The sequence below is a fragment of the Pseudopodoces humilis genome, chromosome 8 (assembly GCF_049639895.1).
Source record: "Pseudopodoces humilis isolate 2021_Gansu_Grassland_sample_001 chromosome 8, ASM4963989v1, whole genome shotgun sequence".
Taxonomy (NCBI): domain Eukaryota; kingdom Metazoa; phylum Chordata; class Aves; order Passeriformes; family Paridae; genus Pseudopodoces; species Pseudopodoces humilis.
This window is the reverse complement of record NC_142207.1, coordinates 7,279,290-7,297,644: the sequence shown is the minus strand read 5'-3', so window position 1 is coordinate 7,297,644 and position 18,355 is coordinate 7,279,290. Positions and strand designations below refer to the sequence as shown.

Below are 18,355 nucleotides of genomic sequence, written 5' to 3'. Positions count from 1 at the left end.
GGCTTTACACAGTTAAATGCATTTATTCTTAAATGTAAGCTGATACTGCCTTTTTGAAAGGTGTCATACTTGCTCAGGCAGCAGATCCCTGCTCCATATCCCCTTCCATGCAAATGGGTCTGGAGCCATCTCCCATTTCCCTTGAGAGCCTCTTCCCATGTGTTTATGAACTCTCCTAAGGCAGGAGTGCTTTGCATTTCTTTACTGAAATCACATGAAAAAAGACTCCAGGAAACAAGGGCCAAAGACAGAAAGCAAGATGATTGCAACACTCATCATTCAACACATGTTCATTGCTGACTAAATTACCTTAACTCAAAAAAAATTTATAATTAAGTAAGCAGAGCACAGAAGGCACTACAGAAAACCTCAGCATGTGGAGATTCTAAGGGGAACACACACTCTTGGTAATATATTCAAAAGGGCATGAAATAAATCTCATGGCAAAACCCCCAAGTTTTTCAACAGAATGGAAAGGGATTCAGCTCTTCAATACCAGCTCCTTACACATGGTCTGTCCATCAAAGACTTTATCAAAAAGGGCTTTATCCTTTCTTGTTTTAACCTGGATAAATTCTATATAAACAGGAATTATAAGATAAATACCAAGTTTTTACTCTCTGATGTCTTCTGATAACAGCTGTCTTAAAAAAAGTGGAACATTTCTCAAACATGGATGAATTCCTAGTCTTCATACACAGAGCCTCATGTGACTTAAAACCCTGAACAAGCCCTTATGTTTTTATATGATGCTTTTCTTCTTTCATCCTTCTTCTATCAGGATTGATCTCTCATCCCGATGGGACTGAAAAGCCTAGGAATTATTTACTTTTGAAATCCCCGTAAAGAGAAATGATGAGAAAATTACAGTGAAAAAGGAAAGCTGTCTTGCCCCTTTAAAAAAGGTCCCAGCTCCAGCATCAAGTGCAAATTGGTTAAGCAGCAGCAGAAGTCCCTGAAGGACTGATTATATTAGGAAAATGGGACTTGTATTAATAAATTAGTTTACCATCTCTTTTTAAATGTCCTTGATAAAACATAAGGCAGCAAGATTTTGAAATTAGCCATGTATTTTATATTTTACATCTAACTGATACAGTTTACCTTTTACACATTACTAGTTTACATTTTTAAATAGCAGCCGCTTCTGTCAAATTCTGAAACATTTTTGATCAACAAGTGTTTTAAGTAATCAGCAGTGGAAACCAAAGAATTTTCTCTATAAATGGAAAAAAACCACAAGATTAGAGGCACTCTCAGGTAAAGAGAACCTTCTTAAACCATAGATCAGACACATGAAGGGATGGTAAAAGGGAGTACAATATTTCAATGGCATATGGGACCTCTCTAGGTAACAGAGATGTTAAAAATATCACAGTCTACAAGCTCGACCTTGGAATTAACCGTATTACTGTATGTTTGAAACTATTATTTTACAGTATTTCCCCCAAAAAGTATCAGTCCACTCAAGCAAGAACCTTCACCTTGGCAACACATACTTCTGTGCCACATACTGAAACTGTCACAGTAAAACAAACCATAAGCAGATTGGTGCGCAATTTAATAATTTCAAAAGCAAAAGCTGCAAAAGCAGCTTGAAAGTGAAGTGCTTCTAGCAAACATTTACTTCCTAAATAGATAAAAACCACCTTTAAAAAAGGCTGGTTTACCTTTAAAGGCATCTATATTTCTGTGTAGAAATTTATCCAGTGCTGCTTTTTATCAGCAGCTGCCTCTACAACTCAGCACAGACAACTGTACTGCTTGCTAGTAAAATTCAGCTAAAATGGGGAGTGAAAACCACAAAGACACAGCTGCACAGAGCCAGACCAGAATGGCCAAGAGGAACAGGGGGGCAAAAGCAGCCTGTGCTACAGAGCACTGGGAACAAATTCACATCTTCTGTAATACAGGTCTCCGGGGGACATTTTTAACACCAGTCTAGAGAACTAGAGAGGTACTTACTGCATTGTGCTGCTTCTAACTTTATTAACACTTGGATGGAGTAGAAGATCAAAAACATTCAATTTTGCTTTATGTTTACTACCACCAAATCTTTGAAAATCAACCAACCCAACAAAAATGAACAACACTGGTAAGCTGACTCTGGAAAAGTTCTCTTTAAAGAGGAAGATAAGATGCATTTATGTCCAAAAGACTGGCTTATAATTGAACTATGAAAAGTGGACTTGAAGTCAGCCCATACTTAAGTCTTCACACCTAACAAAATCCAAATTCTGGCATCTTGATGATACTACTACCTAAATTTGCAGGCTTTGTCAATTTTATTTGTATTTCTAATGTTTAATGCTGGCACATACCTTAACACAAAAGTTAGAGTTTTCCTTTAACTGTTTTCCTCAAAGTAAGAAGAGCAAACGGCTTTGGATATTATCTTTGTATAATGAGAGTAGAGTAGTTTGTGTTGGCAAAGGCAAAATGCTCCCTTTCTACTCACTGCTTCCTTTGAGATTTCTAGACTAATTCATTTTAACAAGTGTCTTAACAGTGCCTCTGTGTTACACCACACCCACACAGCACTCACCTATACTGATAGGCTTTTTAATAATTTATATTTCATTTTTCCAGGCTTTCTGAGCATTTTTCACAGCCTGCCTACTCCATGCAGTATTTCCAAATAATGAGGAAAGAATGCCCAAAAGTTTGGCAGTCTTACATGAATAATTACTTAACAGTATAAGTTATTTAGTATGAGGGGGAGCTTTATTTGGCAACTTTCTATATCATTTACCCAAAATAAGCTGAACCTCAGGAGCTGGACTCAATTATCCTTGTGGGTCCTTTCCAATTCAGAATATTCTATGACTGCACAGACATTTATCAGGAAGAAAAAGCCCAAGAAAATAAATTAATTTTATATATTTTTCAACAGATAAAGCAAGGAAGGATCAATTAAATGAACACATACATAAGCTGCAAGTAAACAAAATCCTGCACTTGAAGAAATTAAACAAGTGAAATCTAAGTCTTATGATGCAGAAAAAGCCTGACTTGACTTGGAAGTTTCTTCAAGCAAATGTAATGAGGGGCTAAAACTGTAAATTTATCCCACATTAAAACAAAAAGGGAAAAAAGGTTGAGTTTTTGTGCTTGCTATTTGCACAGTTTCAGCACTTGTAAAGCTGCAGCTTTGACCCAAGAGCTGTAGCCCAAACCCCATCAACCTGAGCAGAGGGCAGGATGAACCACGATGGACTGGGAGAGCAGGGATGGAGGGCAGGAGCAGCCAGAAAGCACCAAGGGACTGTCCCAGCAATCCTAATCTGCCCTGTGTACCCACTACCACTTCAGCCTTTCAGCAGGTAACCAAAAGTTTTCCATCAAGAGCAGGCTTGCACAAAAGCACCAGGTTACATATTTATCATGTTACACCATGCTTCTAATAGAAGATGGTTCCCATTAGAAACAGTTGGCATGTAGTAAAAAATGCCCCACTCAGCTGTGGACAAAAATATACCAGTAAATATCGTTTACTATAAAAAGCAAGTCTCATTTAACAGGATCACAGAGATTCTTAAGTCTGACAATAAATATGCAAGCAGATGTATTGTGAAAGTTCTTGCAGATGATAAACAATGTTCTGTATCTAAGGCGAGCCACAACAAAAAAAAATACTAATACCATAAACCTAGATAAGAGATATGGTGTTAAGTAAAGAATTAAAATTTGGATTCCTCCATTGATAGCATTTATTTATCAAAATAAAGTATCAACAGATAACCTCCTGTCTGTATCTTGCTCTCTACAGCCTGAGCATGCCAAAACACATCCTGTGCACAGCTGCAAGCATTTGCACTGACCACAGGAGAATAATAAAGAGAAAGGAAATCCCAGAAAAAATTAAAACTGTACATTTATCTGGAGTTTTTCCGTCTAGTCTTAGAAATGCAAACCCATGATCAGAACAACAAAAAAAAAAAATTAATCGTATTATGCTCTGTTACGTTAAGTCAGTGGATAAAATGATTATTTTTTTTTCAATTCTGGATATAATTGAAGAAACAAAATGCCAGCAATACATCACTCGTTGCATTTGAAAAGGATTGATGCTTCATTTTGATGCTTGAAGAAATCCTTCTATGGGCACTAACAAGTTTGCAATCCAATTAGTATTTTCAAGCATCTACCCAAGGATGATTTCTGTTAGAATGGTACACCTAAATATATTTTTGTTCAGTGACCAAAACAAAAAATTCAAGATTAAAACAACAGAGATGCCTTTTCTTACACAGCGCAGAACTTTGAATTTCCTTGAGGACAAACCCAAGTATGTTTTAAGTTATTTTACCTTTGAAATTAACCTTGTCTCCTTAAAGTCTAATTTTGGACAAGCATTCGTTTAAGTTTTTTTTTAAAAATAAGCTTGTTTGAAATTGTCAAAACCCTTTAGCATGTCCCAAAGAAAGTCTGCAATGATGAAACTAAATGTTGAAACATTATGTTGAAACTTTCCAATTGCATGAACTGACAAACCTACTGCAAAGTTTCTTTTATATGCCTATAAAGCAATACAGAGCATGAATTACAACCCAGAACTGGTGCACTATTTCTAAACTCCTAAAAACTGTATTTTCAACTAATTTAGAGAAGTAAATGTCCATAGGAATCATGCAATCAACACACTTGCTGGGCAGAGAGTCAAAGCCAGGTGCTAAACACACCAAGGCACAAGAAGGGAACCTGTCCATCCCAGGCACACCTCAAACCCTGCAGTTCATAGAAGGAGGTTCATTAATCATTAACTTACAGATCCAGCCCAGGGATGCAAGCAGTTTGTCCTCTACCCTGACATGCCACCACTCCTTTCCTCTTTATCAAGCACAAGTGAGACATGGGCAAGGAGGAGCAGAAGCACAAGAGCTGGAAGGTGCCATGCATCTTAAATGGCTTCTGGAATGCACTAAAACGAGATATGAACTGATCCCTGTGATGGAATTACAAAAAAAAAAAAAAAAAGTGTGTCAATAGAAATATATGTACTCTGAACTGAACTCTTATTATTCCTAACTACGCTACATACTCTCAGCATTTATTCTTGTAATATGGACTGTAATGGATCAGACTCATCCAAGAGACACCACAGGTCATCAGCAGCCTTCAAAGTCTTCATGCAAATGCTTTTTAAATGTATTAAATCAATTCTTAACCTAGTACAATTCCTTTTTCCACATGAAGGATGACACATTTTCCTCTCCCTCCCTAACCACACTTCAGCCACTGGCAAGCAAAAGATACTCTTAAAACCTGGAAGAGCATTTTTTCTAAATGCCATCAAGGAAATGTTTTGCCCAAGCTTTTCAGACTGAAAAATTACTTCTGGAATGACACAACACAGAGAAAATTCAGCCCAAAAGAACATTTTCATGAAGACTCAAGCCCACAGAAGGTTGTGACAAGATATCCAGTTGAAGCATAAACTGCAAAAATATCATGGTGTTGTAATCTTTATACTAAACATAAGTTAGGTTTTGAAAAACCTGCAAAAATAACCCATGTCTGAAACAATAGAAAGACAAATAATTTAAAGGCACTGTATAAAAGACTAAAAAGTTCAAGAACTCACAAAACAGACTGCTACTTCCCCCTGCCTTGATTTTACAGCACTGAATTTCTCACCTCACAGATTTTGCGATCTGTTGAAGATTACTGCTTTTCATGGATCTTGTACTCATTTACACTCTCAGGTCAAAACCCAGAAGAGAAACAGAACGACATAATCCTGTCATAGCTTATCACATCAGAAGACATTCAACCCATAAATACTTTGCTCTCCTTAAGAGCTATAGAGGTGTTGCATGAAGATTAGCTAGAGCAGTAGGGTTTGTAGAGAATTTCCCCAAAGCAAAGCTCACTCCAGCCAGCTTCTGCTTCTCTGAGGTTCTGTGTGCTCATATGTACTCTTCATTCACAGCACTGGTTAGAGAGACCAAATAGCCAAGAAACTCTCAGATGTATGTGACTCATTCCAAAGAACAGCTTGCAACTCCACATCAAGAAACGCTGGAAATCCTGAGCAGCCTCAATCCTCCTGGCTCTCAGCTCAGCAGGAACCCAGACTGGAGGTGTCAAAGAAATCCTGAGTTCCCATAAAGAACAGGAAACCTTTCTTCAGTCAACCCCAAGCCCTTTAATTCAACCCTAGTATGCAAGAAAGAAGTTTTAAAAACATCACTTTTTGCAACCTGTGCATGGGAAATAAAAAAGAGGCCTAGCTTGGCATATGAGAACATGCAGAAAACAAGACCCATGACAACAGGTTGGGGTTTTTCCACACAATCATATGACCAATTTACTCAAGAGAAAGCAGACATGACCCTCCCAACAAAAGACTCTTGAGTACACTGTTGAGAAGCTGGTCACCACTGACACTCAAGTATTGAATGGATCCACCTGGCAGCCACTAAAAAATGGCACACAAACGTGCAGGAAAAAGAGCTCAGGTATAGAAAATACAAACAGTATTCTGTAAATCCCTTTCAGTGCTATAATTAAGTTCTCATTTTGGAAGTGCAGCAGTTGCATAGCCACTTGCTGCAGCTCAGCTGAAGAGCCATTAATTTGAACACTTGCAATTATCTGCCATCCCGAATGAGCTAATTCAGTGTTATACAAGTTACAACTGAAGAAAAAAGTGCATTCACACAAAAAGACAGTTAAAATCTACTTGTCAACCTAATCAAGCTAAATTCCAAAGTGGCGTAGGAAGAGCTTTTAATCATGACTTGCAGGCAGTGCTGTGTTTGCCTGTAGAAGAGGCAGCAAGAACAATTCAAATACCCAAAAGGCACAGAGCAAAAGACTGCAGCCTACTGTGATTAAAAAATGACTAAGAGCCTTTTCCTTTCTTTGGTACATTGCTCAAATACTTTATGGGAAGAACGCCATCTCATTTTTCTATTTTGAATTTTTGTTTTAAAATGCATGTAATCCTTAGATACACCAAAGTATGAAGTAAGTTGCATTCACAGCATACCTACTGACTTCAGGAAAATCAAAATTTTGGCAGTGTTTGAAGGATGTAAACAGAACAGCATATAGGTGCTCTTTCATAACCCATGATCTGGTGCCCATCTTTTGTGGAAAGAGAAAGAGAGGGGCTCTCAGCAGCCAAGTGAAGTCAAATTCACTGTTAACATGGACTAAGATTTCATGACAATAAGGTCCACAGTGTTGTTCTACAGATTATCCAACAGAACAAAAGTATACTTTAAACTAGACAAGGCTATCAGTTATAGAAATAAATAATACTAGCTTTAACAGTTGTGTCAAACTAACTGGGCTCTTCAGATTTTTCATCTCATGCCTTTAACTCTACTGTACAATTAAAAGGACAGCACTTCACATCAGTAGCTTCTAAAACCACAAGTATTTACTTGCTCTTACTAGGTATCAATTACCTTATTTTCCAGGTATCAAGTTTGCTTAAGCAAAGAATGCAAATTTCAGGGTAACAAATGTAACACTGGAAGAATTTCAGCTGCATGTGATTGCCATGTCACTGATTAAACCCATTTCCCAGCTCTAGCTGTATGACACACTTAGATGACCCCTGAAAAGTTTGACCGAGCTGTTAAAACCTCAAGCAACAGTCATTATATTATCTCCCCAATCTCTTCTGTGTTTTGGTCTCTTTATGCTTTGAAAGAAGTCCTTATCATTTGTATAATCTGTGCAGACTGATGCTGAAAAGCAGAACTCCACTGCCTTTCTCATCTCTGCCTCAGCCGGCAAAAATGCACACACACACATTAAAAAAAAAACAAAACAAAAACAAAATTTAACACTCAGATAAACAAACTGAACTGTGGCTACAAGCCCAAGACACAGGAAGACACTCTTCAATGCCACTTCTACACCTGCCCTTTTGCTGGTTGAGGTCAATTCTCCTGAGATTACAAATTATCAACCCTTCCCCCTAAAAAAAGCCTACTTACTGTAAAACCACTACACATTTCAAGCCTGTTCGAAGCAAGGCAGCTCCTTTCACCCTTTCTGTTTTGGCTATATTTCCAAAACTTCTTTTCTTCTTTTTGGGGGCTATATTTAATTTGTCTGCTTTCTGTCACTTTGGCAGACAGGACAGAACACTGAGACTTCAGCTGATCTGCGCTAAGCACCAGGCTGTCATAGTTTGTGTTCTCACGCAAAAAGTGAGATAGACTGGGAGGGCTGCACCAAATTAAAAAATAAAAGCCATATATTATAACACACTGCACCATTACCCACCTGTTTGTTATTCATATCAACTATCGTATTTTTCCTTTATAAATTCACCACTTTATATTTTTTTCTGCTGAAATTATTGAATTCAAACCACCCCAACACTATGTAATCTGTTCAGTGCTACAAGTCTATACCCCCATTTTCTTGAAGCAGGATTTTATGGAAGAACTTTGGATGAGGAAATTCACCTAAAATTAAAAGCCTAGAGAATAAAATAGGCTGGGCTGCATTTAAAAAAATATATATATACTACACAGTAAAACAGCATTTTAGAGCATTTTTTAAAAAATCTGTAGGGAAATAAATAAATTAAACAGGAGCAAGACTTGACTAACATCATATTCAAGAATATTACAGAGTAGACCCTCTGAAGTGAAGCTGATTAATGGTGTACTTGCATGCACATCTTCCCCAGGAAGATTTAACAGTCACGTCCCTTGGTACACCTCTCACATCAACAAGACAAAGTAATTTCTTACACATCTCTGTGCTTGCATGCTGCTCCTGCGGGGCATTGCTGAAAGCTTTAAGAGAATTTCTAATCCAGTGGTCACAACCTGTACTTTACAAACCTATAAAAATATAATTATTGCCTTTAATGGGAGTACTGGTGATACACAAACTTGTGGGATGGCAAAAAGCTTCTGGTGGCATGTGGCAGAGTAGTTACAGATCTTTTGATTTGAAACACAAACAGCACGTACACACATGTTAAACTCACATATACTTCTATTACACTCAGCTACACAACCTCATTCCCACTGTGCTAACTTTCCTCCATCCCACAGAATTCAAGCTTTTAATTCTGCTTTCACTACAGGAATCACTTCTTCATACAACTGTTAGACATGCAGACATCAGACACACACATACATATACCTGATTTTCCTAAAGACATTTTTTAATGTCCTACACCAAACAGATTCTCTTGAGGGGATGATGAGCACTGCTTTCAGGAACAAGTGCTTAGGTTGCAGAAGAACACGCCCTTTCAAGAAAGCATGATATATATCTGCATCTACAGAGCACTCGCTTAAGATTTTCTTTATTTTTAGCAAGAAGGAAAACAAAAGTGAAACAATGCCATCAGTAGTAGCTAAAGAGCCTTGACTATAGAGCAGTGCTTTCCCTTCCAATGAAACCCTGATGCCTGATGGAGACATTTCCTCTTTCCATGGCCCCGCAGCCCGCGGTTCGCACTTCCCGAGCGCGCCCGGCCCGGCTTCCCACGGCACCGCCGGGGCTGCCGCCCTGCCCCAGCCTCGGCAGCCGCGCAACAGCGAGCCCGGATCCCCGGGGCCTCCTCCCGCACCGCTCCTTGTGCTACGGATCACGGGCACCGCGTTCTCTCCACCGCCTGGCAGCTGCTGAACGAAAAGAAGCGTTTCCACAGCGGATTTGGTTCAGGTTTGACACTGAAAACTGCCTTATAAGGTATAAAAGCCCGAAAGCAGGAAGAGGCTTTGACAAAACTAAGGAAGTTCCTCTGCGCCTGCTCGATGGAAGGGGAGGGGTTTTTTTCTTCCACAGAGAGAAGTAACAGAGAATAAATGACATTATCCGCACATTAAAAAAAATAATAAATACACACGATCCACCCAGATGGTGCCGGGCAGAGCGGCGACTCCCCCGAGCCGGAGCATCCCTGGGCTCTGGGCAGCCACGGGAGCCGCGTCCCCGCTCGCCTCCCCCGGCGCCGGCAGCCGCACAAGGTCCCGCACCCCGGCCCGGGACCGATGGGGGCGGCCCCGGGCGGCCCGAGAGCAGCGAGCCGGGACACGGCTCCAGCCGAACAGAAAGCGAAGGGAGGCGAAGGAAAGGCGGCTGGATACTCCCTCCGGCCCAGCCCGGCCCAGCCCGGTCCATCCCTCCCGACACCGACCCCGCGGCGGCTCGGGCGCGGCTGCCCGGCCCGGCAGCGCGACCCCCGCCGCCATCTGCAGCAGCATCGGCGGCGGAACCCGCTCGGCCCCGCCCCGGGCGGCCCCGAGCTGCCAGCGGCCGCGTCTCACCCCGTGCCGCAGTCCACCACGCAGGCCGGGAGCCGCCCTGCCATGCTGGTCGGTAGCGGCGGTGCTGGGGACGGCGGGCAGCCCTGGGCTCCGGCGGCGCTCGGCGGGCTGCGCTCGGCGGCACCGAGGGACTTCCGCAGGGCGGGCGCTGCCTCCGCCCCCGCCCGCTCGCTCGCTGCCCGGCGAGCCCAAGATGGCTGACCCGCCCCGCCCCGTGACGTGCGGTGGCGCGGCCTCGCCCGCCGGGCGGAGCGCCCTCAGGGCGCCGGGAGCGGCCCCGGGCCGCTCGGGCACCGAGTAACGCCCGCACAGCACAGGGTGATGGGGCTGGAAAACACCCCCGATGTCAGCGGGTCCGGCCAGTGACCGAACAGCAGCGTGGTACCATGTGCCACGTACGGGCTTTCCTTAAACACCTCCAGGGACCTCCATAGGCAGTCCGTTCCAGTGCTAGAACCACAGAACTGTTAAGAGTTGCAGGGGACCTATGGAAATCATTCGGTCCATCCCCCGTGCCCAGGCAGGGTCACCTGGAGCAGTGACACAGGAATTTATCCAGGTGGGTTCAGAATGTCTCCGCTGTGGGAGACTCCACGCCCTCCCCGGGCAGCTGTTGTTGTGCTCTGCCACCTTCGATGTAGAGAAATTCTTCCTTATGCTGAGGTAAAACTTCTTGTTCTTTGGTCTATGGCCAGTGCTCCTCGTCCTGTCACTGGGCACCACTGAAATGAGTCTGGAACCATTCTCTTGGCACCAGTCTTTGAGATATTTATATGCATTATGCATAATGAGATTCCTTCTCAGTCTTCTCCAGACCAAACAGGCCTAGCTCCTGCAGTCCCTCCTTCTAAGAGAGATGCTACAGACACCCATCCCCATCATCTTTGTCCCAAAGAGGGCAAGAGACAGTGCCCTGTTGGGATCAGGTGTTCAGGTGGACAAAATATAGTCTGTACTCTTCTTTTTCTGTCTCTTTCCACCTTCCACAACCCTTCAGGCTTTGAAGGACAGAGTGCTGAGCACACAAGGTCTGGGCCACTCCTTGCCCTGTGGTGTACTGCAGCCACATACTACTTTTTGTTTGTTTTTGAAGTATCTTAGTGTTTTAACAGTTCTCATATTGGGTATTTCAGGTATTTTCAGGCTTTGCTCGCTGCTCCTGCCTTGGCAATGAGAAAGTGTGAGCTTCATGGCATAATCGGATGTCAAGCCATGAACAAATTTGGTAATCAAAATGAGTAATTGTCTTTGTCAGGACTCAGTGGGCACTAATAGATCTTAGTGGCTCTAAGAAGCATCATCAGGGGTCTCCACCCCACAATCTTTGTCCCAGAGAACTGCAGACCCAGTTAAGCTCAGCTCTGACCCTTCTGATTTTTGTCTGAGCTATGCTGTAGGTCTGTGCTGTCCTAGCCTTGCTTGCTGGTTTCATATTAGACTTGCCTTATCCCTCTGGTAGCCTCCACACTGGTCCTCGTCCTGGTCTGACATCCTGACTTCACCTCGGAGCTGTGTAGCTGCAGGTGGCCCTGTGTCCCTTAAGGAACTCTCCAAGTATTCTCACAGTGTTCTTCCTTAGTTCTTCAAGCATGTATTCCTCATCTGGTTTCAGCTATCTCTAATTAATAGCCTCTTTGCCTTTTTTCACTGGAAGGATAGACTAGAGCCAGTGCCAAAGCAAAGGAAGGACTAGGCACATGCCCTTCAGGATGAGATAGGAGAGAGCAAAACCATTCCTTTCAGTAGCAGCAGCCAGGCAGTTCATTTGGGAAGTTCATTTGGGAAGTCACCATCTGGCTTCCGTGGGCTGCCAGATCTTCCTGAGGAACATAAGCAAGGAAAGGAGATATTGAGAATATTAACATTTTTATTTTAATGTCAAAGCAAATTATGACTAGAACATTATGAGGCATTTTACAGATAATGAAAGGGATTTCTGCAGGATATTGTGTAGCTTGTGACCTGTGCTGAGCTAGAATATTAAAGATGAATATCTCTGAAAGCTTTTCAGAGAAAGTGCAAATATCCCTTTCCTTTGTGTGTGCTGCTGTGTGTGCATAGGTAAATATTTATCTAAAAGAAATACAGTTAGGATATAAACTACCATGTGGACTTTTCACTCTCAATTTTATTACCTGGTAGTCAGGGTTATACATGCAGCAGGTTCAACTGCTGCATCTGGCAGATGGAATCACGGAATGAGAGAGCAGCTTTGGGCTCCAGCTGCTGGAGTTAAAGTATCCTCCCAGAGGAGCACAAAACAAGGTCCAAAAACCTGAGGTATATGGAAAGGATGGAGCTGGCAGGTCCTGTCCAGGCCATACAGCTCACAGAGCCAGCACAGAGGGGATCAGGACCAGAGTTAATTTACCCAGCTGCAGTGAGATTTAAACAGAACAATAGTTTAGTGTTCCATAGCTGACCAGCCTTTATTACTTAATATTTCAATGTAATGCTCCTGATTAGTCTTGCTAAACCTTAATAGCAAAGCCAAAGGACAGAGAGTAGAATGGCTGTAATAATGTGCTGGAGACTTTCTGCTAGCAGAAACATCATTTCACTATAAAACTTTCAATCACACCCAAAAGCACTTAATGTAATGCACTCTACAGAAAATATCCCATTGCCGAATTTATCTTTTCCTCTCTGTGAGTACAAATGTTTTCTGGGAAATGAGCAGAACAGAAAGGTTGAGCAGAACAAAAATGTACTGCAGGTCATATGGAAAGTGAAACAACTCTGTTAAGCAACTCCATTGCAATCTCTTGCTATCAGTGTGTGTTCTTCCTGAGTCTGCATGAAGAATGACATTGAAAAAGAGCAGTGCTGGTGCATTTTAGTTTACTGAATTACAGTGGAATTTACATTTGAGGACCAAAAAGCATAGGATTTGTCTCAGTATCAAGGTGCCAAGTCAATCACAGTTTTGCAAGGGAAGGGATTGAAAGACCGAACTCCCTGGCCATGAGATCTCATGTTTCATTTTATTAGCCTTGCCAGATGCAGTTTTCAGGTGCCTGTGGACTCAGGCACTAGTCCAATAAAATAAAGGGGCAAGATTTCTCTTTAAGCAATATTGTCTCACATTGTTGGACCATAAACACAAGTTTGATATATTAACTCATCCAAGTTCAAATAGGTCAATCTAAATTTCAATACTGGTTTCTGTATAGACCTTTTGTAGTTTTATGCATTGGCATCTAGATTATCTTGGTGGATATTTTTAGCATAGAAGTCTTGTGCTTAAATTACAAAATTGAGCTTATAAAGCTGAAATTCATCTAGATCCAGCAGGATTGCTGTGCTGATTGGTGTATTTCTTCCATGGAAAGGTTTTCCAACCTTTACTTATTTCTTTGGTACAGGAGCAGTAGAAAAGCCTACAGTCTGTTTTCATGGTGTAATTTTCTGTCATTTCTGTAATTTTCATCCTTATTTGGCCAGAAGTCAGTTCCTGAGTTATGAAAAACTTTTCATTGTTTCAGGGTGTACCAGAAACAAAGTTTTTAATGAGTGGAGGCAACGTCTTAGTATATTCTCCACCTTACCAATGGAATTAAATGGAATAAAGCCTGAATTGCCTTTATCTGGTACCATCTCTGGAAGTGTTCAAAAAGCATGTGGATGTGGCACTTGGGGACATGGTTTAGCTGTGAGCAGGTGGTGCTGGGCTGGTCTTGGAGGTCTTTTCCAACCTATGATTCTGAGGAATCCTATACAGCACACATAATCCACCAACAGCATCCTTCTATGGTGCACCAAGTCCAGCTTTTGTAAACACAGTCGGATTGCAGGTGATCTTTTCCTAAATATCCATGATAACAGAAGTAATTACCGTTGCAGAGCATCCTCCTTCTGTTGCCATCTGCCTCCAGGCAGTTTACAATGTAAACACAGAGCAAGGGTATGCAGATGAATACAAATGAATAAGGAATGAGAGGATTAAAGTCAGAAGGAAAGTATTTCTATTAATCAACAGGTGAAGAGAGGTGCAGTCTAACAGATGGAAGGAATTTGCAGACAGCTTTCTGCAAGTGTTATACAAATAAGTCATGGGGCTCAAGAGTTTTCCAAGATGCAGGTATGATTTACCAGCTTCAACAGTGCTAAGTATTAAAATTTCACACAAGTACCTCAGCCTGAAGTGTATACCTAGACAAAAGCATTACAAATCCCTTGCTTAAGCTGTGTGGGAAGCTTTTCAGCATCCTGCTCACTCTGGATTGTTTTCACACAGTTAATGGCCTGCCCTTGAATATACAGAAAGAACAGCGCTGTGAATCCATATATAGATCCAGGCCTGGGAAGTGCAGTAAAGTGCAAGATGAAAAAAAATTAAAAAACAAAACCAAAAGGAAGTTCCAGGGGTGGAAGGGTTTTGGAAATGCACAGGAGGAATGAGAATCTGATGACTGGATCAGCATGTTGCCATTCAGATTGGTATAAACTGAATTTAAAAGGCAACTTAAGTGCCTTAAGTGTACATCACACTGAACAACCCTTAAGCCCAGCTAAACGTGACAATAAAAGCTAGAGAAACAGCCAAGAAAAATCATGTCTAACCATTAGATGATATTCCTTTCTTGTATTTATTATAAAGTACACTGCTTAATCACTTAACCATCATGTTCTGAATATTTTAATATAAATAAGTTTCCCAATAGTTGAGAGAATACTAGAAAGAGCTAAAAAAAACCCAAAACATTTTATCTACCCAGATAAAGGATGTGTGTATATTTCCTCCAAGAAGGGCCACGAGTAAGATTACAGTGTAATTGGTTGATTTTGGCATAGCTATAGCAACAGCCATATGGGAAGCATGTAATTTCATGGATCTGCACATGGTGAAGTCATGGCAAATTACCAGGAACTCATTTGATGTGGCTGCTCTCCAAGAGTTCAGCGTAGATCAACTAAAACCATTAACTTTCAAAATATAATTAGTCCAACCATATTTTTTTTCTAGATGAAGGATGGGAAAAAGCCCAGCTATAATTCTTGGTGCACTGAAACAAGATGTGTAAAGAGGAGAGAAACTTATAACCTGGGGCTTGTTTATATCCTTGGACTATCATGATGACAACAGCACTGTTGCCCGTTGTATTTGGTAGGTATGACAGCAAATCATGTATCAAAAGACAAACCTAGAAATAGAATTTGACTGAAAATATGATGCCTCAAGAACCTGATGTTCTGGGCTGAGGCAAAATCTGCAAAAGTCGAGGGAAACTGCATTCCTATTTACAGCTTGCTTTTCCATTCAAAATTGGTTATCTGTATGCTGTTATTTTGTTCTTTCTCATAACATCTTAATCCTTTATAATGCTACCCTAAGTGAACTAGCAGAAGAATGGCAGCAGAATTCCTTCAACTGCAAATCAGGACACAAACCTCTGCCCTTGAGTTGTGTCTGTACTGCACAGGCTCCACACAGTCACCCCTGGGAGCCAAGGAATAGATAGCAGTGCATAGTTTCCCCATGAACAGAAAATCTGGGCTTTCTTGTGTAATAGAAACATTATTATGTGTTCTCAGATGCACCTATTTACTTGCTTGGCTGGAACAAAGGTGTATTGCTGCCTTTTTCACGTGACTTATGCACTTCAGCTGAACTGGGAACCTAAATCAATCACAGCTGTTAGTGCCTGACCTGCATCAACTTCCATGCTCACTGTGTCATGAACATTAATTTGAGTAAAAGCCAGGATAACTCACAAATTTATGTAAAATCACCGTTTTTAATTTAGTGGTTCTTTTTTTTTTTTTCCAAAGATGTCAGCCTTTGAAATGTCAGATGTGCTAAATGAAACCAGTGTCACCAGTTTGCAGTTTAGCAGCTGTTTAACTGCTATGTGAGCTTTCCAGCAGACCACAGAAGCCGACAAGGGTAAAAGTGAGCCTTTAAACAGTGGCAAGTACCAGAGCAAAAAAAGCTGAATTGGAAAAGGGGATCAAGGTGAACCTAGTGGGTTATTTCACAAAAGAAATAGCATGAAGAGTCATAGAGAGTACAATGGCACCATGGGTTTTTTTGCTACCCAACCATTTGAAACTGCAAGTAATTGAATGTGTGACGGGTAAATAAATGGGTTTCTGTTCTGAGACATTTTTCTGGCTTTCACCATTGCTTATCAACTTCTGAGAGGGTTTGGCTGCTAATATTTGACCTCTCATTCTAAATAGCTTTTCATAAGAGGATTGTTTAGAAACACTCATATTGTAGGTGTTTGGATTTCTCCTTGGTGTGTGACTTTTGATAAAAAGTATATTCTCTTCAGTTGACCCAAACTGTTGACTCCTCGGATTAGCTTTCAGAAGATAGTAGATGTTTTATGGTTATTATATCACATCTATGGTCATTGTGCCACATTACTCTTATTGTATTTACTTCAAGATAATGCAAGGAGGAGAGGAGGAGAAGAATTTGGAACTCACATGGATGTCTGTCCTTCTCTGGACAGGGTGCTGCATGAATATACAGTATCAGTCATCTGGACATTATGACAGTCACAGTTCTATCAGAGAAGCATGGATGAGCACTCTCCAATTGTCTCTAGGCAAACTGGGGCATAACTAAAAATACCCCTTCTGCTGGGTTAAATTATTTGTCTGCCTTCTTTCTAGCAGGATAGGGAATGTTCCCTCCACCAGAGCTGGGGGAAGGCAATGAACAAGGCAATGAACAGCTCGTGCAGCATCTTTTTCAATTATCACAGCTATCTGCAGTCCAAGTTTCTTATTAAGATGTATGATTTATTTAGAAACAATACACAATACTACTCTAAGTTAGTCAGCAGTGGAACACTTTAAAAATACTGTGTTCTTTGGTAAGTGTGTAACTCTATTTCTAGTGACAATGCTGCTTGCATACAAAATGGAAACAATTTCAAAGCTCTATTTCTGAATGCAGGGTGCATCCTTACGGGGTTTATTCTATCTGCTTGGTAATATAGAAAGAAACTGTTAACTCATTTCTGTAAAGCTGGGGTTCCTTGCTTGTCCTGCTCAAAGACTGTAGGAAATTTTCCTGAAATAATACCTTAATGAATCACCAAAATGTATAGAAGCTGATTTGCAGCTCTACAGTGCTGTGTCTGACACTGTAAGGGTCATGTGGATGTCTTTGAAGAAGACCACAGCAAATTTTTAATGGTGTGGTCTTCACATGTCCAGTATTAAAAATATGTAAAAACTAACACATTGTATCCAAGTGTTTCTCTCACTCTGCTGCTTTAAAAAACAGTATTAAAAGCAAGCACTCTGGTAAATTATGCTAATGAATATGTAAATAGGACAAAATCTTCTAGACAAATAGATTACATTAATTATGTTAGTCCTTATTGTGTGAATAGGGGCATTAAAATCTTTATTTGGAGCACTACAAACCTGTTCAATTTGGTGTGCCATCCTAACAAGACTTGATCTTTATGAACAATGCACTTTGAAACCTTTTGATCTAAAAAAAATGCAGCAACAAAGCCTCAAACCAGTAGCTTTGTCCATGCAATTCCTCACCTGATAAAATTTCATTTTTGGTGCAGTTTTAAGAGCATCTGCATTGAGAAGACCAGTGGTGTTAAAATTAGAAGACGTGAAAAACAAAACTTTACCTCCTGTGTTTCCCTGCAGAACAGCTTCCAGTTTAATCCATTTGTGTGCTCTCTCTATTCCCACACATACACAGGGGGTCTCCCTTGCTGAGGGGGTAAGAACCAACATGGGACATTCATTCCTTTGCTTTAGGCCCTTCTGAGGAGAATCCCTGCCTTCTCTGGAGCATTATGCATTCCCAGCAAGGGATCAGTTCCCTATTGCCATATTGGGCAATGCTTCCATTCCCTTTGAATACCACCTTATGTTGCAATGTGCCTCCGTGAATCATTGTGATTATTCACCCAGGAATGTGCAAAAGCACAAAGTAAAAATCTGTTCTGTGTTCTGAACATGCAGGGTCAGATTTTCAGCAGTTCCATCTGATCAGACTTGTGCTGAGAGAGCTGCTTGACTTGACCTTTAGAAGAGTTGCTTTAATGGGGATATTTGAGGTAAATAAAATCTACTTTTGGCTCTCTGTTAAGGTCTTTTCTGTGTTTTTGGAT

The 18,355-nt window shown here is 41.2% G+C and overlaps 1 protein-coding gene across 1 annotated transcript in view; it reads right to left on the bottom strand.

Annotated features, from left to right (window-relative positions):
* Positions 1–10,435, bottom strand: part of ACTR3 (actin related protein 3) — a 28,743-nt gene extending 18,308 nt beyond the window's left edge. Inside the window, exon 1 of the mRNA XM_005519622.3 lies at positions 10,257–10,435. Within this exon, the coding sequence (XP_005519679.1) occupies positions 10,257–10,300 (44 nt within the window). The 5' untranslated portion in view covers positions 10,301–10,435. The remainder of the gene's footprint in view (positions 1–10,256) is intronic.
* Positions 10,436–18,355: the final 7,920 nt, after the last annotated feature.